The 16,387-nt window shown below is 43.7% G+C and overlaps 2 protein-coding genes across 2 annotated transcripts in view; both read left to right on the top strand.

The window, feature by feature from the left end:
* LOC311109868 (uncharacterized protein) overlaps positions 1 to 16,387 on the top strand; it is a 309,567-nt gene that overhangs the window by 260,516 nt on the left and 32,664 nt on the right. The window lies entirely within an intron of this gene.
* On the top strand, positions 1,873 to 14,773 carry LOC311109493 (uncharacterized protein; the record flags this gene model as incomplete). The annotated part of the gene is made up of 6 exons (XM_084152412.1): positions 1,873 to 2,080; positions 11,278 to 11,340; positions 13,228 to 13,281; positions 13,491 to 13,607; positions 13,835 to 13,924; positions 14,083 to 14,773. The coding sequence occupies 5 exons, from the start codon at positions 1,873 to 1,875 to the stop codon at positions 13,918 to 13,920; spliced, it is 528 nt and encodes a 175-aa protein (XP_084008538.1). The 3' UTR covers positions 13,921 to 13,924; positions 14,083 to 14,773.

Genomic DNA, 16,387 nt, shown 5'->3' with positions numbered 1-16,387 from the left:
AGTCCAGACCCAGACGTCAGCCCCTCTCCAGGTTCGGGGTCTCCCACACCAGGGTCCAGACAGGGCTTGGTACTTCGTGGGAGGAAGGAGAGGGGAAGCAGTGCGCCGAGGTCCAGACCTGACCAGGGGCGCAACAGGGAGGCGGAGAATAGGTGGTGGTCACGCCCGAAGCCGGATCCGCCTCCGTGGCGGAATACCCACCCGGCCCCTACCCTGTTATGTTTATGTGGCGCGGTCGGAGTCGCACCTTTGGGGGGGGGGTACTGTCACGCCCTGACTCAGGGGACGTTTATTTGTTGAGTCAGGGTGTGTATTCTATGGTGTATATTTCTATGGTGTTATGTTCTAGTATGTCTATTTCTATGTTGGCCGGTGTGGTTCCCAATCAGAGGCAGCTGTCGCTCGTTGTCTCTGATTGGGGACCATACTTATGCAGCCTTTTGGCACTAGTTAGTTGTGGGATCTTGTTCCGTGTTATGGTATGTTTGTGTGCTACCTTGGACTTCACGTTTCGTTTGTTGTTTTTGTCGTGTGTTTATTCGTTTAAATAAACATGTATGCTTATCACGCTGCGCCTTGGTCCGTCCAGTCTATAAACGTCCGAGAGACAGCCCGAATACATTTTTTTGGGGGGGCTAAAACGGTGGTTGGCGGAGCCTAGAGGTAGAGCAGAGCCAACTCCCCGTACTCACGCGAGGAGGAGTGTGACTGGGCAGGCTCCGTGTTATGCGGAGCTACGTACTGTGTCGCCATTGTTCCGGCACAGTCCTGTACGTCCTGTGCTAGCACCACGCACGTGTCGTGCGAAGATGGGCATTCATCCAGGATGGGGTGTGCCGGCTCAACGCTCCTGGTCTCCAGTACGCCTCCTCGGTCCCGCATATCCTGCGCCTGTTCTACGAGCTGTATCGCCAGTGCGCGTGCACAGCCCAGTGCGTCCTGTGCCAGCGCCCCGCATGTGTAGTGCGAAAGTGGGCAGCCAGCCAGGACGGGTTGTTCCAGCTCTCCGCTCCAGACCTCCAGTCCGCCTTCGCAGTCCGGTCCGGCCCGTTCCTGCTCCTCGCACCAAACCAGTGGTGCTTGTTCCCAGCCCGGCCCGGCCTGTTCCTGCTCCTCGCACCAAGCCAGTGGTGCGCGTCGCCAGCCCGGCCTGTTCCTGTCCCTCGCACCAAGCCAGTGGTGCGCATCGCCAGCCCGGCCCGGCCTGTTCCTGTCCCTCGCACCAAGCCAGTGGTGCGCGTCGCCAGCCCGGCCCGGCCTGTTCCTGTCCCTCGCACCAAGTTAGTGGTGCGCGTCGCCAGACCGGTCCGGCCCGTTCCTGCTCCCCGCACCAAGCCAGTGGTGCGTGTGTCCAGTCCGGCACGGCCCGTGCCGGTTCCACCGGTGCCTGGTCCGGCACCGGTCAGCTGCTCCACTCCGGAGCCAGAGCAATCCGCTCCACCGGGGTCCAGTCCAGCTCCGGTCAGCGGCTCCACTCCGGAGCCAGAGCAGTCCGCTCCACCGGTGCCTGATCCAGCTCCGGTCAGCGGCTCCACTCCGGAGCCAGAGCAGTTCGCTCCACCGTCGTCGGGTCCAGCTCCAGTCAGCGGTTCCAGTCCAGACACAGACGTCCGCCCCTCTCCAGGTTCGGGGTCTCCCACACCAGGGTCCAGACAGGGCTTGGTACTTCGTGGGAGGAAGGAGATGTAACATGTATGCTTATCACGCTGCGCCTTGGTCCTTCTCTTTCGTCAACGAGCGTGACATGGGGGAACTCACAGGGCAGATAGTAGGGTCGCAGTGACACAGAAAGCAGTTCAAGTTGGGGGTACAGAGTATCTCTCTTACCAGGATCGATTTACACCACTGGTCCCTGACAAGCAGGCCACAGTGATGTTTCCCTGTGACGGTCAGATCACGGTCCGCTCTGACCAGTGTGAAGCCGTCGGCTCCACTTCCCTGTCCGGGACTCTGTCATCCAGCCAAGTCTCAGTAAACGCCAGCAAACAGGCCTCCCAGTATTCGTGTTGGAAGCACAGATTCTCTGACAGCTCATCCGCTTTCCCCCTCAGTGACTGGGCATTGATCAGCAAGGTGGTGGGTAAGGGAAGTTTGGTCTTTAATTTTTAAGTCTTTGTCTGATTCCCCCACTGATAGATTAATTATTAATGACTAATTATTACACCCTGAAACTGTGTATAATGTGTGAGTGTAGGACCAGTAAAGGCTATGGCATTGAGCCACTATTTAGCAATGTGAGTAAGAGTCAGGCCAGACAACAAAGACAACTGAGAAACTAAGATAAAGAGGCCTCCCAATTTAGGGAGGGGAGAAACTTATGAAAACATGGTGCAGAATATTGTGAGAACGGCAATAACTGAGTAAAGCAGGGAGTAGGATATGTGTGTGTGTGTGTGTATGTATGTGTGTATGCATGTGTGTATATGTGTGTGTGTGTGAACTGAAGGTCAGTAGAGCAGTTTTAGAGTGGAAAACTACAGCCCGCCTACAGAGGGAAGGGATTTCTTTTTGTATGACGTATGAGTATAAAAGATGGACTCTGAAATTGTGATGGCAGAATTCTCAATGAATAAATATCTCTGACCATGCAGACCGGGACTCTGGCCGTTACTTAAATCCCAAAAGACTTACAACCTTTTGGGAGACGCACAGAGACACTAAAATAGTTTGTTAAAGAATTCACATAACAGCTTGGTCCTTCTGAGCCGGACTCCAATACCCTGTTTCTGTCATTCCAGGTAACTCTGAAAACCGTCGACGGGCGAATGATACATTCGTAAATAGAAAGTCCTGCCCTTTGACATTAAGGGTTAAAACAGGCCAGAGGACACCTGATTAATGACAGAGATGGTGACGGAATCCAAACCTACATTGAATCTCGGCTGCAAGGATAAGGTCAGTAGTCTTTATTCATTAACTTGGTGAAATTGATTTGAGAACTTGCTAAAATATTGAAAAGTAGCAAATTGATCAATGCGTAGCCATTTTAAGTGAAATGTGGGGTTGACTGTCAGGAATTATCAAGATTACATTGTGAGGATAGACTCCTCCGTAGAGTAGGAGATAATTCTGGGGGACTGGTCAACCTGGTGGTGGGTCCGTAATGATTCACGGTAATAGGCCATTACCAAAAGAAACTACCCGGTGTTGAAATAGAAGGAACTATTAAAAGTACACCTATGGGATGGAACCTGTAAGAGATTATTGAACAGTCAACAAATAATCCGGGTTAAACAAATACAAAAAGTACACCAGAAGGAATTAAAATAGCATGTGTGAGAAATAGAATATTAGTAAAGTCAAAAGTCACAAACAACTGTAGATTTTGCTGTAAACTCTATCCGTTCTGGAGCCTTATAAACTCCATGTTACCGATATAACACCAATAATCATGTAAGGTTGTATACGTGTGAGACCTAATGTTTACTCAGAAGTCACATCTATGAATAATTCCAGGTGGTTGTATAGAGGAGGGAGAACCCATTCCTGTTGTATGAGACTGTCAGGAATTATCAAGATTACATTGTGGGGATCAATCCCTCTGTAAAAGTATGAGATAATTCTGGGGGACTAGTCAAGATTACATATACAGGAAGGGGTGATTCAAGGTGTTGTTGTGTGAAGCTATTTTGAATTACTTGTTAAATTGACTTGTTATATAGAAGAGGTGGCTAAGGGATTTTTAACAGTACCAACCATGGGGGGGGGCAAATCCTCACAAGAGGTCCCAGAATTTACTGGGGACGAGAAATACTTGATGTAATTAAAATGGAATCCAGGGATAGAAGAAATGTCCATTATGTAACCAGGTGGAGGGAGAGGTATGGTTTTGAGGGACGTCTAGACGCAGATAAACTCGAATCCATGCTTAAACAGATACATAAGGTGTGTAAAGGAGAAATAAGCAGTGAGAGAGAGAGAGAGTAGGAGGGGGGCCAGTACCCACTGATAGCCTTACCTAATCTATTGGCGGGGAATGAAAGGGGCCCCAGCAACCTTAGATGTATACAGTAATAATAATAATATGCCATTTAGCAGACAGGCCATGAACACAGAGGACGTGGCCAGAGCGGTAGAAGGAATGACCCACCCCGAAACAGGAATAGTAAGGTTTGGGCTGCCGTTAGAGGGCAGTGGGTTTCAGGGGATGCCCAGAGGACACTTTTGCCATGGGCCGATTACAGAGAGTATGTTGGGAAAATAACTGAATTGTGTAATAGCCTCAGAGAGACATGCAATCCATCATGAGCAGAATAACAGACAGGACAGAGCCAAGAAAGAAGAGGAAGATGCAGAGTAACTAATTGCCACTCTGGGAGAGATGGCGGGTAGAACTAGAAACTTAGGAGAGAGAGGAGATAAGGCAGGAAGAAAAGAGAAGTGAGTGAGAGGGAAAGAGAAGTGAAGGTTGAGGTCTCCGTGCCTCCCCCAGAGCAGAGGGCAGAAAGGTTATATCCAAACTTGGCAGACCAGGCATGGAGAGAAAATCCAGATGATGAATACGTAGGGAGGAGAAGGAGAGTGCAGGGGAATAATGTTGCCCCCAACCGGCCCCACCTCCCTATGAGGAAGAAGGGGCTGGAGGAGGAAGGGAAGATGAAGGTGAGGAAGAGCCAGAGGTAGAGGAGTACCAGACAAGGGCAGAGAAAGTCAGACAGGAGAGAAAAGAGAGAAAAGAGAGAAGAGAGGGAGAGAGAAGTCCATCCCCCAGCTTTGAGCGTGAGGAAGAGGAAGATAAGGCATGACTAGTCCTTGAGGGAGAAATAGTAGACTCTAGTGGGGGGAAGACTAAGGAACCCTTTGATCCAAATTGTGAGGTGTTTGAATTGGCTACTATTGACTTAGCACTTCAACAGGAACAGAAACCTTATTTGACATTGACAGTAATGGGTATGAAAATTAAATTCCTTTGTGATACGGGAGCCTGCAGGACAGCAACCTGTGCAACAGACAAGCCAGATGGAGTCAGGATTGATGGGGAGAAAATCATAGTGCGATCTGCCTCTGGTCATCAATTTATTGAAAGGTTATCAGCCCCAATAACCCTAAAACATGACCAATCAGGATGAGAGGCAACCATACCCATCCTGATATCTAAGCTGTGTCGGGTAAATTTACTAGGACGTGATGTAATGACTAAATTGAATGTGGCTGTCATTTCCGCTGAGAGGGGAATGAAAGTACACATAGTCAGAGACAATATGGTGGTCTGTGGGGAAGGGGAGCCATGTTATTGGTATAGGCAAGATTTGTTTAGGGGGGGAATAACTGATATTCCCCGAACCTTGATGGAACTTGCTGATGATGTAGTACCAGGCCCCACTAAAATGTCCCCCGATGACCTACACTGTACTCTCTGGTATAACAAACACCCAGGTCCAGATGCAATCTATGAGAAAGCATTATTTAAAACCACAGAAAGGACTATAGCCTTGAAATGGTTTCACTATGACAACACCCACGCAGTAGTGGAGGTGGAAATAGGGCCCCAAAGTCAGAGACTGTTCAGGGAAATATGGAGCCCACATGTGTCCCTAGCAAAGGAGCCAGCAGAGGACTGGAAAGACATGGGCCAGTGGGTATCCAAGGGTAAGAGGATCACTGATTGGGTCAATATTGTGAGTGGCGATCAACACAGCCCATCCACAGATAGTACATTTAGATGAGAATAGCAGATGCTGAGGAGAGGAATACCTGTTGACAGAACAACAGGAGTCAGATTTAAAAGAAGTTCCAGAGCATTTGTGGTCCCGGGGTCCAGCAGACGTAGGATTAATAAAAGGGGTAATTCCAGTACAGGTGATACCCAAATCTAATCATAGGCCATATCAGAAGCAATACCCTATGAAACCAGAAGCAATAAAAGGTTTGCAGTTTACCAAGAGCAGATTGGGAGGGACCTTGAGGGAGGGCCAATTCCCGGGGAGATAGTGAGGCCAGAAACAAAAGTGCAGTGTCCTGGAAATCACAGTCTGTTTTTTTTCTCCTTCAGTTCTGCTGGGAGTACATTGGATGATGGGGTTTTGTTTTGAATTAGAGACAGTGAGACTATTAGTCAATACCTAGGAGAGAAGAGAGGTTACGGTAGCAAAGACAGACAAGAAGGAAATGGTAATAGTGGAGACAGGAGTGAGTGGAAGTGTTACAATTGTGACAAAACGGGACATTTTGCTAGAGAATGTGAGGAACCGTGTAGTTACTGTGCAAGGAAAGGGCACCAGTTAAGAAACTGTAGGCAGAAGGGGAAGAGAGAAATCAGGAGTCCTCATGACCTGGCTGTTTGGTTGTTGTTTTTTAATTGGGGTTTTCAAATAAAAAACAACACACCTAGTATGATGTTTATAAAGCCTTGTTGTTTAAATTTTGGGGGGTTTTCAGCAGGTCAAGGGTGATAGGTCTTAGAGGAGCACACAGTGAATTTTATGGAGTTTTTTAGGTTTTGGCTGAGTTTGGGGTATATATGATTTCTTATGAGAATGAATGTCATGAGGATTAATGAACACTTGGGATAAGTAACATTTATTAAAAATTTAGAATAATGGTAATGTTTGGTATTCTATGGGATGGTATTTCAATTGCCTCTGAACTCTGTTTTAACTTTCTGGTGTTAATTAATCATCCACACTGGTAAATTCTAAAGGCATGAGAGGAGGACTTTAAGATAGTTTATTTTACCAATAAATAAAAATAAGGGATGGCAATTGGATGATAAATTACCAATATTACCTAAGTGATTGTTAGGTAGGTGATAATATTGACACATGGGCAGTGACATGTGTCAAAAGGAGGGATGGATGGTAGAACAGATTAGACAACACTTTGTTGCACATGGGATTACTAATTATTTAAAAAAAAGATGTGTTATCTGTGCTCAAAATAATCACCAGGGCAGACAAAGGGCACCTCAGGGTGAGTATCCTCCGGCTAAGTACCCTTTCCAGCAATTGGAAATGGATTTTATAGAGTTATCACGGAGTGAAGGGAAGAAATTTAGAGTAACCCCAGATAAAGATGGGTTATCCCACTTTGAGAAAGTGTTTGGAAGACCTTACAGAATGCCACAGTTGGCAGGACCAGACAGGCAGACATAGAACTAGAGAGCACCCTAGCAGAACACGTGAGAAGGTCGTTTATTAACCACACCTGTATGTCAGAGGTTTTGTGCCCCCACAGGTGAATTAAAGGAGAAGGTGACCCACTCTATCTAACCAGGAGACTGAAGCAGGCCTGGCGGGAAGGGCCCTACCAAGTACTGCCTTTGCCAGCAGAATAGCTGAGAGATCCATCTGGGTGCATGTCACACACTGTAAAAAGGTAAAACCAGCTACACCTGACGAACAAACACAGAGTTAGGAGAAAGATCCGATCACCACTAGGGCTCGGGGGTTGGCTCCTTAACGAAGATTCCCTTACCCTGTCTGATCATCCCTGTGTGAGTTCGATAGAAGGTAAAGCAATGGATTGGCCTCTGGCATCTGACATGTTCTCAGGGCGAGGGTGGGGATTCACAGGTCTCCCGACGGTAGGTAGCTGTCTGATTGTGGGGGCCATATTCCTAACACACACGGACCCTCCTGTTTCAGCCAGAAGTGGTAGTTAACCTAACACAAGTTGAAAAGGCATAGGAGACAGCTAGACGTAGGGAAAGGGGAAATTCTAGGGACTTTAGGGAAGGACATCACCATATGTATGTCACCATGTACATCCTGGGACTATGTAGTTGCTTATACCAAGCGGGGGGGGATATGTCAATCTCCATACACAGTTCAGGGACAGGTGTAGTATTGTGAAAGTAGGGAATTATCAGAAATGGCAGTGCGACCCATATGAGGGTAGGTACTGTCTGAAAGTCTGAACTATGCTAAAACAGATTACAGACCTGACAAGTGAGATATCTTCTTCAACTGGGGCACCCTGTAGAGTAAACCTCTCTGAGGGAGGTAGTGAGACCGGGGCCGTGGTGAAGATAGTGCAAACTATAGACCTGAAGGAAGTAGTACAGGTGGAAACGGGGTATAGAAATCTTAACCTGTGGTTGGAATGGATTCAGTATACGGCAAGAACTATGTCTAAAGAGGACTGTTATGCCTGTGGGACAGCCAAACCAAGGTTAACAACTACTCCGTTCCCCTTGACGGGCTTTAACTCTCCGTCAGGTTTATCTTGCATGATTAAATTGTTCAAGCCACCTGGGAATGTGATGAAGGAGTCTTGTAGTAACTTGCACTATCTGTATCCCCCGATAACAAAGTCACCCCGACCTAGGTTACCTCCGTTTGAAGTCTCAGGGAAGTCTTACTATTGTTTCTCTAGGACTGATAAAATAGGATACAGGGTAGGGCATCTTAGCTCCTGCTCCCACACAGAGAATGTCACAACTAAAGAGACCATGACTAATCTCTCCTCTTTGTTGCAGCCAGAGGATTTTAGAAACCAAAACCAGGCCCGTGCTGACATCTGGTGGTTGTGTGGTGATGACAGACTGTGGCCTCACCTACATACTAATTGGACAGGAACCTGTGCGCTAGCTCAGCTGGTAATGCCCTTCACTCTCATCAAACAATCAAACGTGTCAGAGACTGGTGAGTTGTCACGTAGAAAGCGGGACCTCCTCCCGGGATCCTTTGATGAAAGGATATATATTGATGGGATAGGAGTACCTCGAGGGGTTCCAGAAGAATTCAAAGCTAGGAATCAGATCGCAGCTGGGTTTGAATCAAGTCTTTTCTGGTGGTCAACAATTAATAAAAACGTAGATTGGATAAATTATATTTACTATAACCAGCAAAGATTTATAAACCACACTCGTGATACAATAAAGGGATTGGCTGAGCAGACAGCGGCAACTAGCTTAATGGCATGGCAGAATAGAATAGCTTTAGATATGCTTTTGGCTGAGCGGGGCGGAGTTTGTGTTCTGTTTGGATCTATGTGCTGTACTTTCATCCCCAACAATACAGCACCGGACGGGTCCGTGACCAAAGCGCTTCAGGGACTCACCACGCTGGCGAACGAACTGGCTGAGAACTCTGGTATTGATAGCTCCCTAAACGGTTAGTTTGATAACATATTTGGTAAATGGAAAACTATTGTTGTAACTATTCTGGGTGAAGTTATAGCTTCTATGAGTATACTTGTTCTTTGTGGATGTTGTCTTATTCCCTGTGTCTGAGGGTTGGTGAGCAAGGCGGTTTCCCAACAGATGGTGAGATACGGCCCAATCCCGGACTCCGACTGAAGGATATGACCTACCAGGCTTGGTGGAGGACGACGACGATCCAGATAATTTGAGACTGGATGTTTTCCTAGAACTGTAAATCTCTAGTTTAAAAGTTATTGTAATGATCTTTTGTGTATTAAAGTCTCGTTTTAAGTATGATGTACTAGTTACCATTGCTAAAAAGTAACGTTATGCTTTTAATCATGGGGTAACCCTGATGAACCTGTAATGTTTTAATATGCAAACCAACTTATATACTTCAATGAGTGTGATTCATTTCTATAACAACATATTTTGTATGTGTGTAATATTTAGTCAAAGGGTGGAATTGATAGATTAATTATTAATGACTAATTATTACACCCTGAAACTGTGTATAATGTGTGAGTGTAGGACCAGTAAAGGCTATGGCATTGAGCCACTATTTAGCAATGTGAGTAAGAGTCAGGCCAGACAACAAAGACAACTGAGAAACTAAGATAAAGAGGCCTCCCAATTTAGGGAGGGGAGAAACTTATGAAAACATGGTGCAGAATATTGTGAGAACGGCAATAACTGAGTAAAGCAGGGAGTAGGATATGTGTGTGTGTGTGTGTATGTATGTGTGTATGCATGTGTGTATATGTGTGTGTGTGTGAACTGAAGGTCAGTAGAGCAGTTTTAGAGTGGAAAACTACAGCCCGCCTACAGAGGGAAGGGATTTCTTTTTGTATGACGTATGAGTATAAAAGATGGACTCTGAAATTGTGATGGCAGAATTCTCAATGAATAAATATCTCTGACCATGCAGACCGGGACTCTGGCCGTTACTTAAATCCCAAAAGACTTACAACCTTTTGGGAGACGCACAGAGACACTAAAATAGTTTGTTAAAGAATTCACATAACACCCACGTTTTCCACTCGCAGACAATCAGGGATTATATGGGCCATTGGGATATCAATGGCATTCGTGTTTGAGTTGCATTGTAGTAGGAACTCTCTGCTGTATTGGATTCCGCAGCCAGCAGCGTTTTCATCATTTAGTCCATCTGTAGCGGGTACACGATCAACAAGATCAGTCCAACACCCCACCACTGTAAAGCCATCGTTGACAGAAGGTTTACAAACAAAGTGTACAAATTAAAAACATAAAAGAAGGTTACACACACTGCGGGATGCAACAGAGCCTCGCAATCCAGGAACAGAGTTGCCTATCCCTGATCTACTGTATGTTACAAATCAAATAGTTGTATCATCATCATTAAATATTGTCACAACAAAGATGTTTGAGAATGCTAAACAGGCAAGTCATCCAGCTCATTTAAGACGTCATGAAGCAGAAGTAGGATAGATGCTCATCTGCATATCTCAGAATATCACGAGAACATAGATTGATTGCTATTTTATTTGAATTCTGTTGTTAATTACTTTAAGTAGGAAGTCGCTGTAAGCATACTGTGTCCATAATAAGTATATAGGTTGTATGTTGGGAGCTTTTGGGAAAGAGCACAGTTAGAAAGATATGGCATATAGAAGCAAACCGGATGGACATCATGAAAATGATCGGAGAGGTTGAGAGTAGAAGAAGTTCAGGAGCAAAAATAAATAAAAATAATAATTATATATATATATATATATATGAAATAGAATTATTATAAAATTAACTCTGTCCATAAGGTGTAGATAGTAAGTATAGACCGGAAGTAGAGGCCTGGGCATTGTTGTTCACTAATTTACTCCAAGTAGGGAAAGGATGGTGGGGTTGAAAAGTAATAAAGGGGAGTATATATATAAAAAAATATAAAAAAAAGGGGGGATTGGAAGTGATGCAGACAATTACATTGATAGAAGATACAATCTATCTGCAATATTAAGCTGATCCAACCCCCGAAAAAATAAAAAATAAATAAATAAATATATATATATTTTTAAAGGAAGTCGCTGTTTAAATCAATGACACTTGATGGTAAGACACAGTGGCATTCACCTGGAATTCTGCCACTTAGCATCCTTTTCATTGTCATCCAGAAGTGAACACAACAAATACTAATGTGGTCTGTGTATGAGAATGTTAAGCTCAACTTTTCTCTCTTCTCTTCTCCTCAACTAAAGGCTGTGATGGAGTCCAGCCAGAACAAGGCAAGTCATCCAGTTCATTTAAGACTGTATAAACAGAAGTAACTTATTTAAAGATGTATTATACAGCAATCACTCCTCCATTCCTGGTTGATAAAATTCTAATAGTTTACCTAATTTCATTTTATGTGAAAAAACAAGCAGTCATTGTGTAGAGAATCATTGTACCATCTAATCATTGTACCATCTAATCATTGTACCATCTAAACCTAAAATATATTTTCCAGAACCAAAAATATTGTATATTCAGCTGTTTGAAGCTGCTGTGCAAAACCAAAACGGGAAGCATAGAAATAGCACACATAAAACAGATCTTAGACTTGCTTTCAATGGGAATGAAAGATCTATAACTCACATTTCTATGTGAATTTCGTTGGGTCGCCCAAAACGTTACGTATTGTAGCTTTAAGCAGTGGTTGATGCAGTAGGAGAGAGGCTGTAGTTGATGTTTTCCTTCTGTGTGTGATTCTGCAGAGGTTACGGATCCACTAATGGCCTTCACCAGAAATCTGTTTTAATTGTATTAGGTACCTTTACTCACTAATGTGTGTGTGTGAGAGAGAGCGTTCACAGCTATAATCCCACCACCCAGAATATTTCCAAGTTTTACATGTACATTTTCTCATCATAACCTTATGCAAACTTAAAGGGCAAATACCTCCTAAATTCAAGGAACCTCTTCTACTCTGTTTTCTGTAAACAATGTTGATGGATGGTGTAACTTTACACGGTACGCAGGCAACAATCAAAATTATGTTGATGATCAGGTCGCCAACCGCGGAGCTTCAGGGATTCTCTCTGGGGTTGCCATGGATACAGTTAACAGCGCTGTAGGAGAAGTCTCCTAGAGATTACTCCATGAATCAGAATAATAACAATCAGCACACTAACACAGGTGTTAACACTAACACACCTTTTACATGGTACTTCTATGGGGCCATTTTGACAATGCAGATATGTGGAGATGTTGCCAGAAATGTTTCTCACATTTGTCGTGGCATTTATTTGAAGATTGTTTTTGTTGAGACATCTACATACAGTATGAGAAGGTGATGATTACTAATGTGAGTTTAAAGTTATCGGTGTGTGGGCTAGCCTATATAAAATGTGAATGATGCAGTTGGAATCTGCAAGGAAAATGTGCTTTCAATTAACTGCCGTGATGAGTATTTGAAATAACCTGTTTGGTTTTGGTTTCTCTTCAAATCTATGCATTTGTGCACTGTTAAAATGTCACCCATAGAGGTAACACTGTAGATAAAGATTCTGTCACCTCCACCCTAGTTTGTACGTTCCAAAAGCGAATTATTAAATGTGCTTCAGTGTGAGTCTTCTGCTTTATTTGATCTGCTCTATGGTTGTCAATCAGGACATTTTGAGTTCTTAGAACTGTTTCCATGTTGTTTTGTTTGATATGACTGTTGATGATTTAGAGATGTGGCTTGTTTCAGAACGTCTCAAGACCTTTGCAGGTTTTGTCGTCATAAAGCAGAAGTAGCATTAGATGTAGCATAGATGCTCATCTGCATATCTCAGAATATCACAAGATCTTAGATTGCTATTTTATTTGAATTCTGTTGTTGATGACTGTAAGCAGGAAGTCACTGTGTATGATGCTATGCCTACTGGTATCCTTTATTGTGAAGTTATTCTTGTTGTCAAAATGTGGGGTTAGTAAGTGGTAACTTGTAGGTGAGATGGTACTGCCACAGACCTTTGCTAGAATCAAGCTTTGACTATTGTTCCAAGCAGATGCAGGGTTATGCTGAAATATCAACTGTGAACAAAGTTTTCTTCTTTAAGCTCTACTAACAACAGACAATATAGGAGTCATACAACCCTTAACGGAGGAAGTTGATTTAAAGACAAACTTTGCTCTTCTGTCCTCAGGGACAGCTGGCAATAATGCCAACAGTGTTAAGCCGGTGACAAAACCTGAAGAAGGTAAGTCACAGATGGAGGTGATCGTGGTATTCCACTGGAATTCGACAATCGAATAGGTTGAGGATTGTTAGAACAAGTCGGATTTGAAAAACATATATTTTGGTGGGTGGGAGGGCTTGCACTGTCTACGAAACCACTGTTTGGGAAACACTGGTGGTTCAATAGAAAGGTTGTAGTAAATGTTTTACCCTCTCTGTGTGTTTCCTCAGGGGGCAATGATAAGACTAAAACGGACAGCAGTGTTGGACCAGTAGGCAAGGATGAGACTAAAATGGCTGGACCAGGGGGCGACCTAAACACAGCTGAAAAAGGAGAGGTGAAAGCAGGTGTGTATGGGAAAGGGATAGTTCACCTCAAGTCCCGCTGAATAAATGGCTAAATGTACAGACCTCAGTCTCAAATAGATGGGAAAGACTGGTATCATCTTAAACTGTCATAAACATTCATAACACAGCAGGAATCAGTGCCATTGTAATTACAGCATTCTTGAATCACATTAATTCTGAATGATTTAATTTCTCCAGTTGAGTTCTCCTATTGCGTTTTCTTGCAGAGGGGTCCATGCTGCTGAACGAAGACAGGGTGAAGTACCACAATGACAATGGAGAGGGGGCAGCAGAAGGGAATTCAGTATTGTAGGACGGTAAGTTGGAGTGTGATAACAATGTAGACTGTTTTCACTTCATTTCCCTTTATTGTGCAATACTTCTACCCCACTCTGGCCAACTCACTATAAGTAGACTGTTAGTCTGTTACCAACTCTTGTTCCTACTGATTTATTCCTAACTGACGTCTCTCTAGTCAGGGAACTGTGGACCAGAGGTACACAGAGGATCATGAAGACAAGAGAACCCACTGTCTCATCTGGGCTACCAGCGCTGGAGGACAATGCGCTGTAATGTCCAGAGAACATTTCTATATCAATAGACTGATTGATGATTGGTGAAAGGGAGGTCCATTTATAAGAGTCACCTGTCCATTCACATAGTTAAGGTCAGTGTAGTTGAATGTTGTTTTGTAAATAATGTCCAAAGCTGCAGCTTCTACTCTGCATATTTCTGAGCTTCCACCTCTGTCGTCTCTTCTATTTAAGAAGAAGTGTATGTCTAGCAAGTGTGATGCACATGTCAAGATATTGGTCAAAAAGCAGAGTCATTTCACTGGGGGGGGTAATTTGCTTCTCATACTCCTACATAGTTAGTATCCTACTTTGGCAATCAGCATTTCTAATGTTATTTTTCCATGACAATTTGTATCAGACTTTTGGTAAAAAATCTATCGTTTTTGCTCATATTGACATAATAATTTTGTACTACAGTTCTTTTAACCTGTATATAAATCTAATGTTGTGCATGTATGTATGTAATCATATCACTGTGCTGTGTGTGCTGTGTATAGTGTAGTGTGAGCAAGGCACTTAACCCTAATTGCTCCTGGAAGTCACTCTGGATAAGAGCTTCTGCTAAATGACTAAAATGTGTGTTCTGCCTCATGCCTATTGTATTGTGTGTTTGTGTCACAGGGAGGCACCAAACAGTATGGAATAACCTAATCTGAATTAATCTGCAAAAAGGACCGTCATTACTTTGTGTCACTGTCAACCTAAAAATATGTTTAGCGTACAATGGATATTGCATAGCTGTGAAATCGCTAGCTAGGTTATTTGACCTTTGTCATACGCTACATCCATCCTATTTGTTTAAATGGAGTGGCTCAACAAGCAAGTTTGACGTTAACTTTTACAGAAAGCTCATGTCTGCTACGTAGGCTGAATACATAGCCTCAGTCAACATACTATAAAACTGTTTGTTACAAACAAACTAGAAAATTGACTTAAAAGAAAAGGCTCCCAGTGCCTCTGAGGACGGTATGGTTGATGAAACTACGGAAAGCCACTCATTTCCAACAGAAGAGAAGCAAAGTGGCGGGGGATTGTTGGGCGCAGGGTTGCCAGGTCAAGTTACAATTTGTAGCCTAATGACTACTCAAAACCCGTCAAAAAGGCATGGAAACTAACCCAATAAAAAAAATTCACGGCAAGAGGAGTTGCCATATCTATTCAATAAACCCTTTTCCCATAACGTTATCGAGCCAATGAAGAAGGAATATCGTAGTAACTTGTAACGACGTTAGAAGTAAAATTTGGTTCCTCAAAATAATGATTGCAAGCTATGACATGACCTAATAAAGGAATTTGAATATGTGGCAAGAGAAAATATAATTTGCCCTTGTTAAACTTGCCAGATCATTTTCCATCAATGGGTGTCGATTTAACTCGTTTGACTTCTATGATTAAGCAATAAGGTACAAGGGGGTACGGGCAGAGGTGTAGTCCAGGGTATACGCTGGTATACGGCGTATACCTACTTATTTTTCAGTCAGCATTGCGTATACCCACTTCTAAATCCCCCCTGATGCGCATCATTCAGTAATATCTGTGAGTCAGATTGCCTATTTTCTTCCTCGGGGATAGTGAAGCCATGACCCACCCTCCTCTGCCTCTAATTGGCTGGTACTCGCTGCTTTCACTGATTAGATTGGTTAACTTTAGGCATGAGGACTGATGAGCCAATCAGAGGCAGAGTAGGGCGGGTCATGCCGAGGAAAATATCGCTAATACCTCAGGTGCCAGTGAAAAAAAAAAACAAAAAAACTCAGGTGCCGGTGCCACTTGACTACGATAACGGCAGCAGACCAAACAACGGATGAAGAAAGGACACAAGCGGCGGTGTGCCACCCCAGTTGATGGAAGACATCATTCTGAGGTAAGTTTTAAGGTGGTTTCCAAATGAATCATTATTTTAAACTACTGGCAAATTGCCAGTGACTGCACATTTAGAGGAGAAGAGATGTTGCCGCCAATAGTTAGTGCGAGTCGGCTAACGTTATGAAGCTAGCTACGTAGATTGGGATAATGTGGGGAAACCGGGGCATTGTTGGTTTTCAGTAAGTGTTTAATCAACCCAGTTCATAAGAATTTCATACCAGACTGATGAAACTGATTATCTCAATGTTTATGAAGCTTGTTTATTATTGTAAAGGTCTAAATTATAACGTTAGCCAAGTTACTAAGCCCTAAATTATAACATTAGCCAAGTTACTTAGC

The sequence above is a fragment of the Coregonus lavaretus genome (assembly GCF_964263955.1).
Source record: "Coregonus lavaretus genome assembly, chromosome: 35".
Lineage (NCBI taxonomy): Eukaryota > Metazoa > Chordata > Actinopteri > Salmoniformes > Salmonidae > Coregonus > Coregonus lavaretus.
This window is presented reverse-complemented; position numbering and strand designations above follow the sequence as displayed.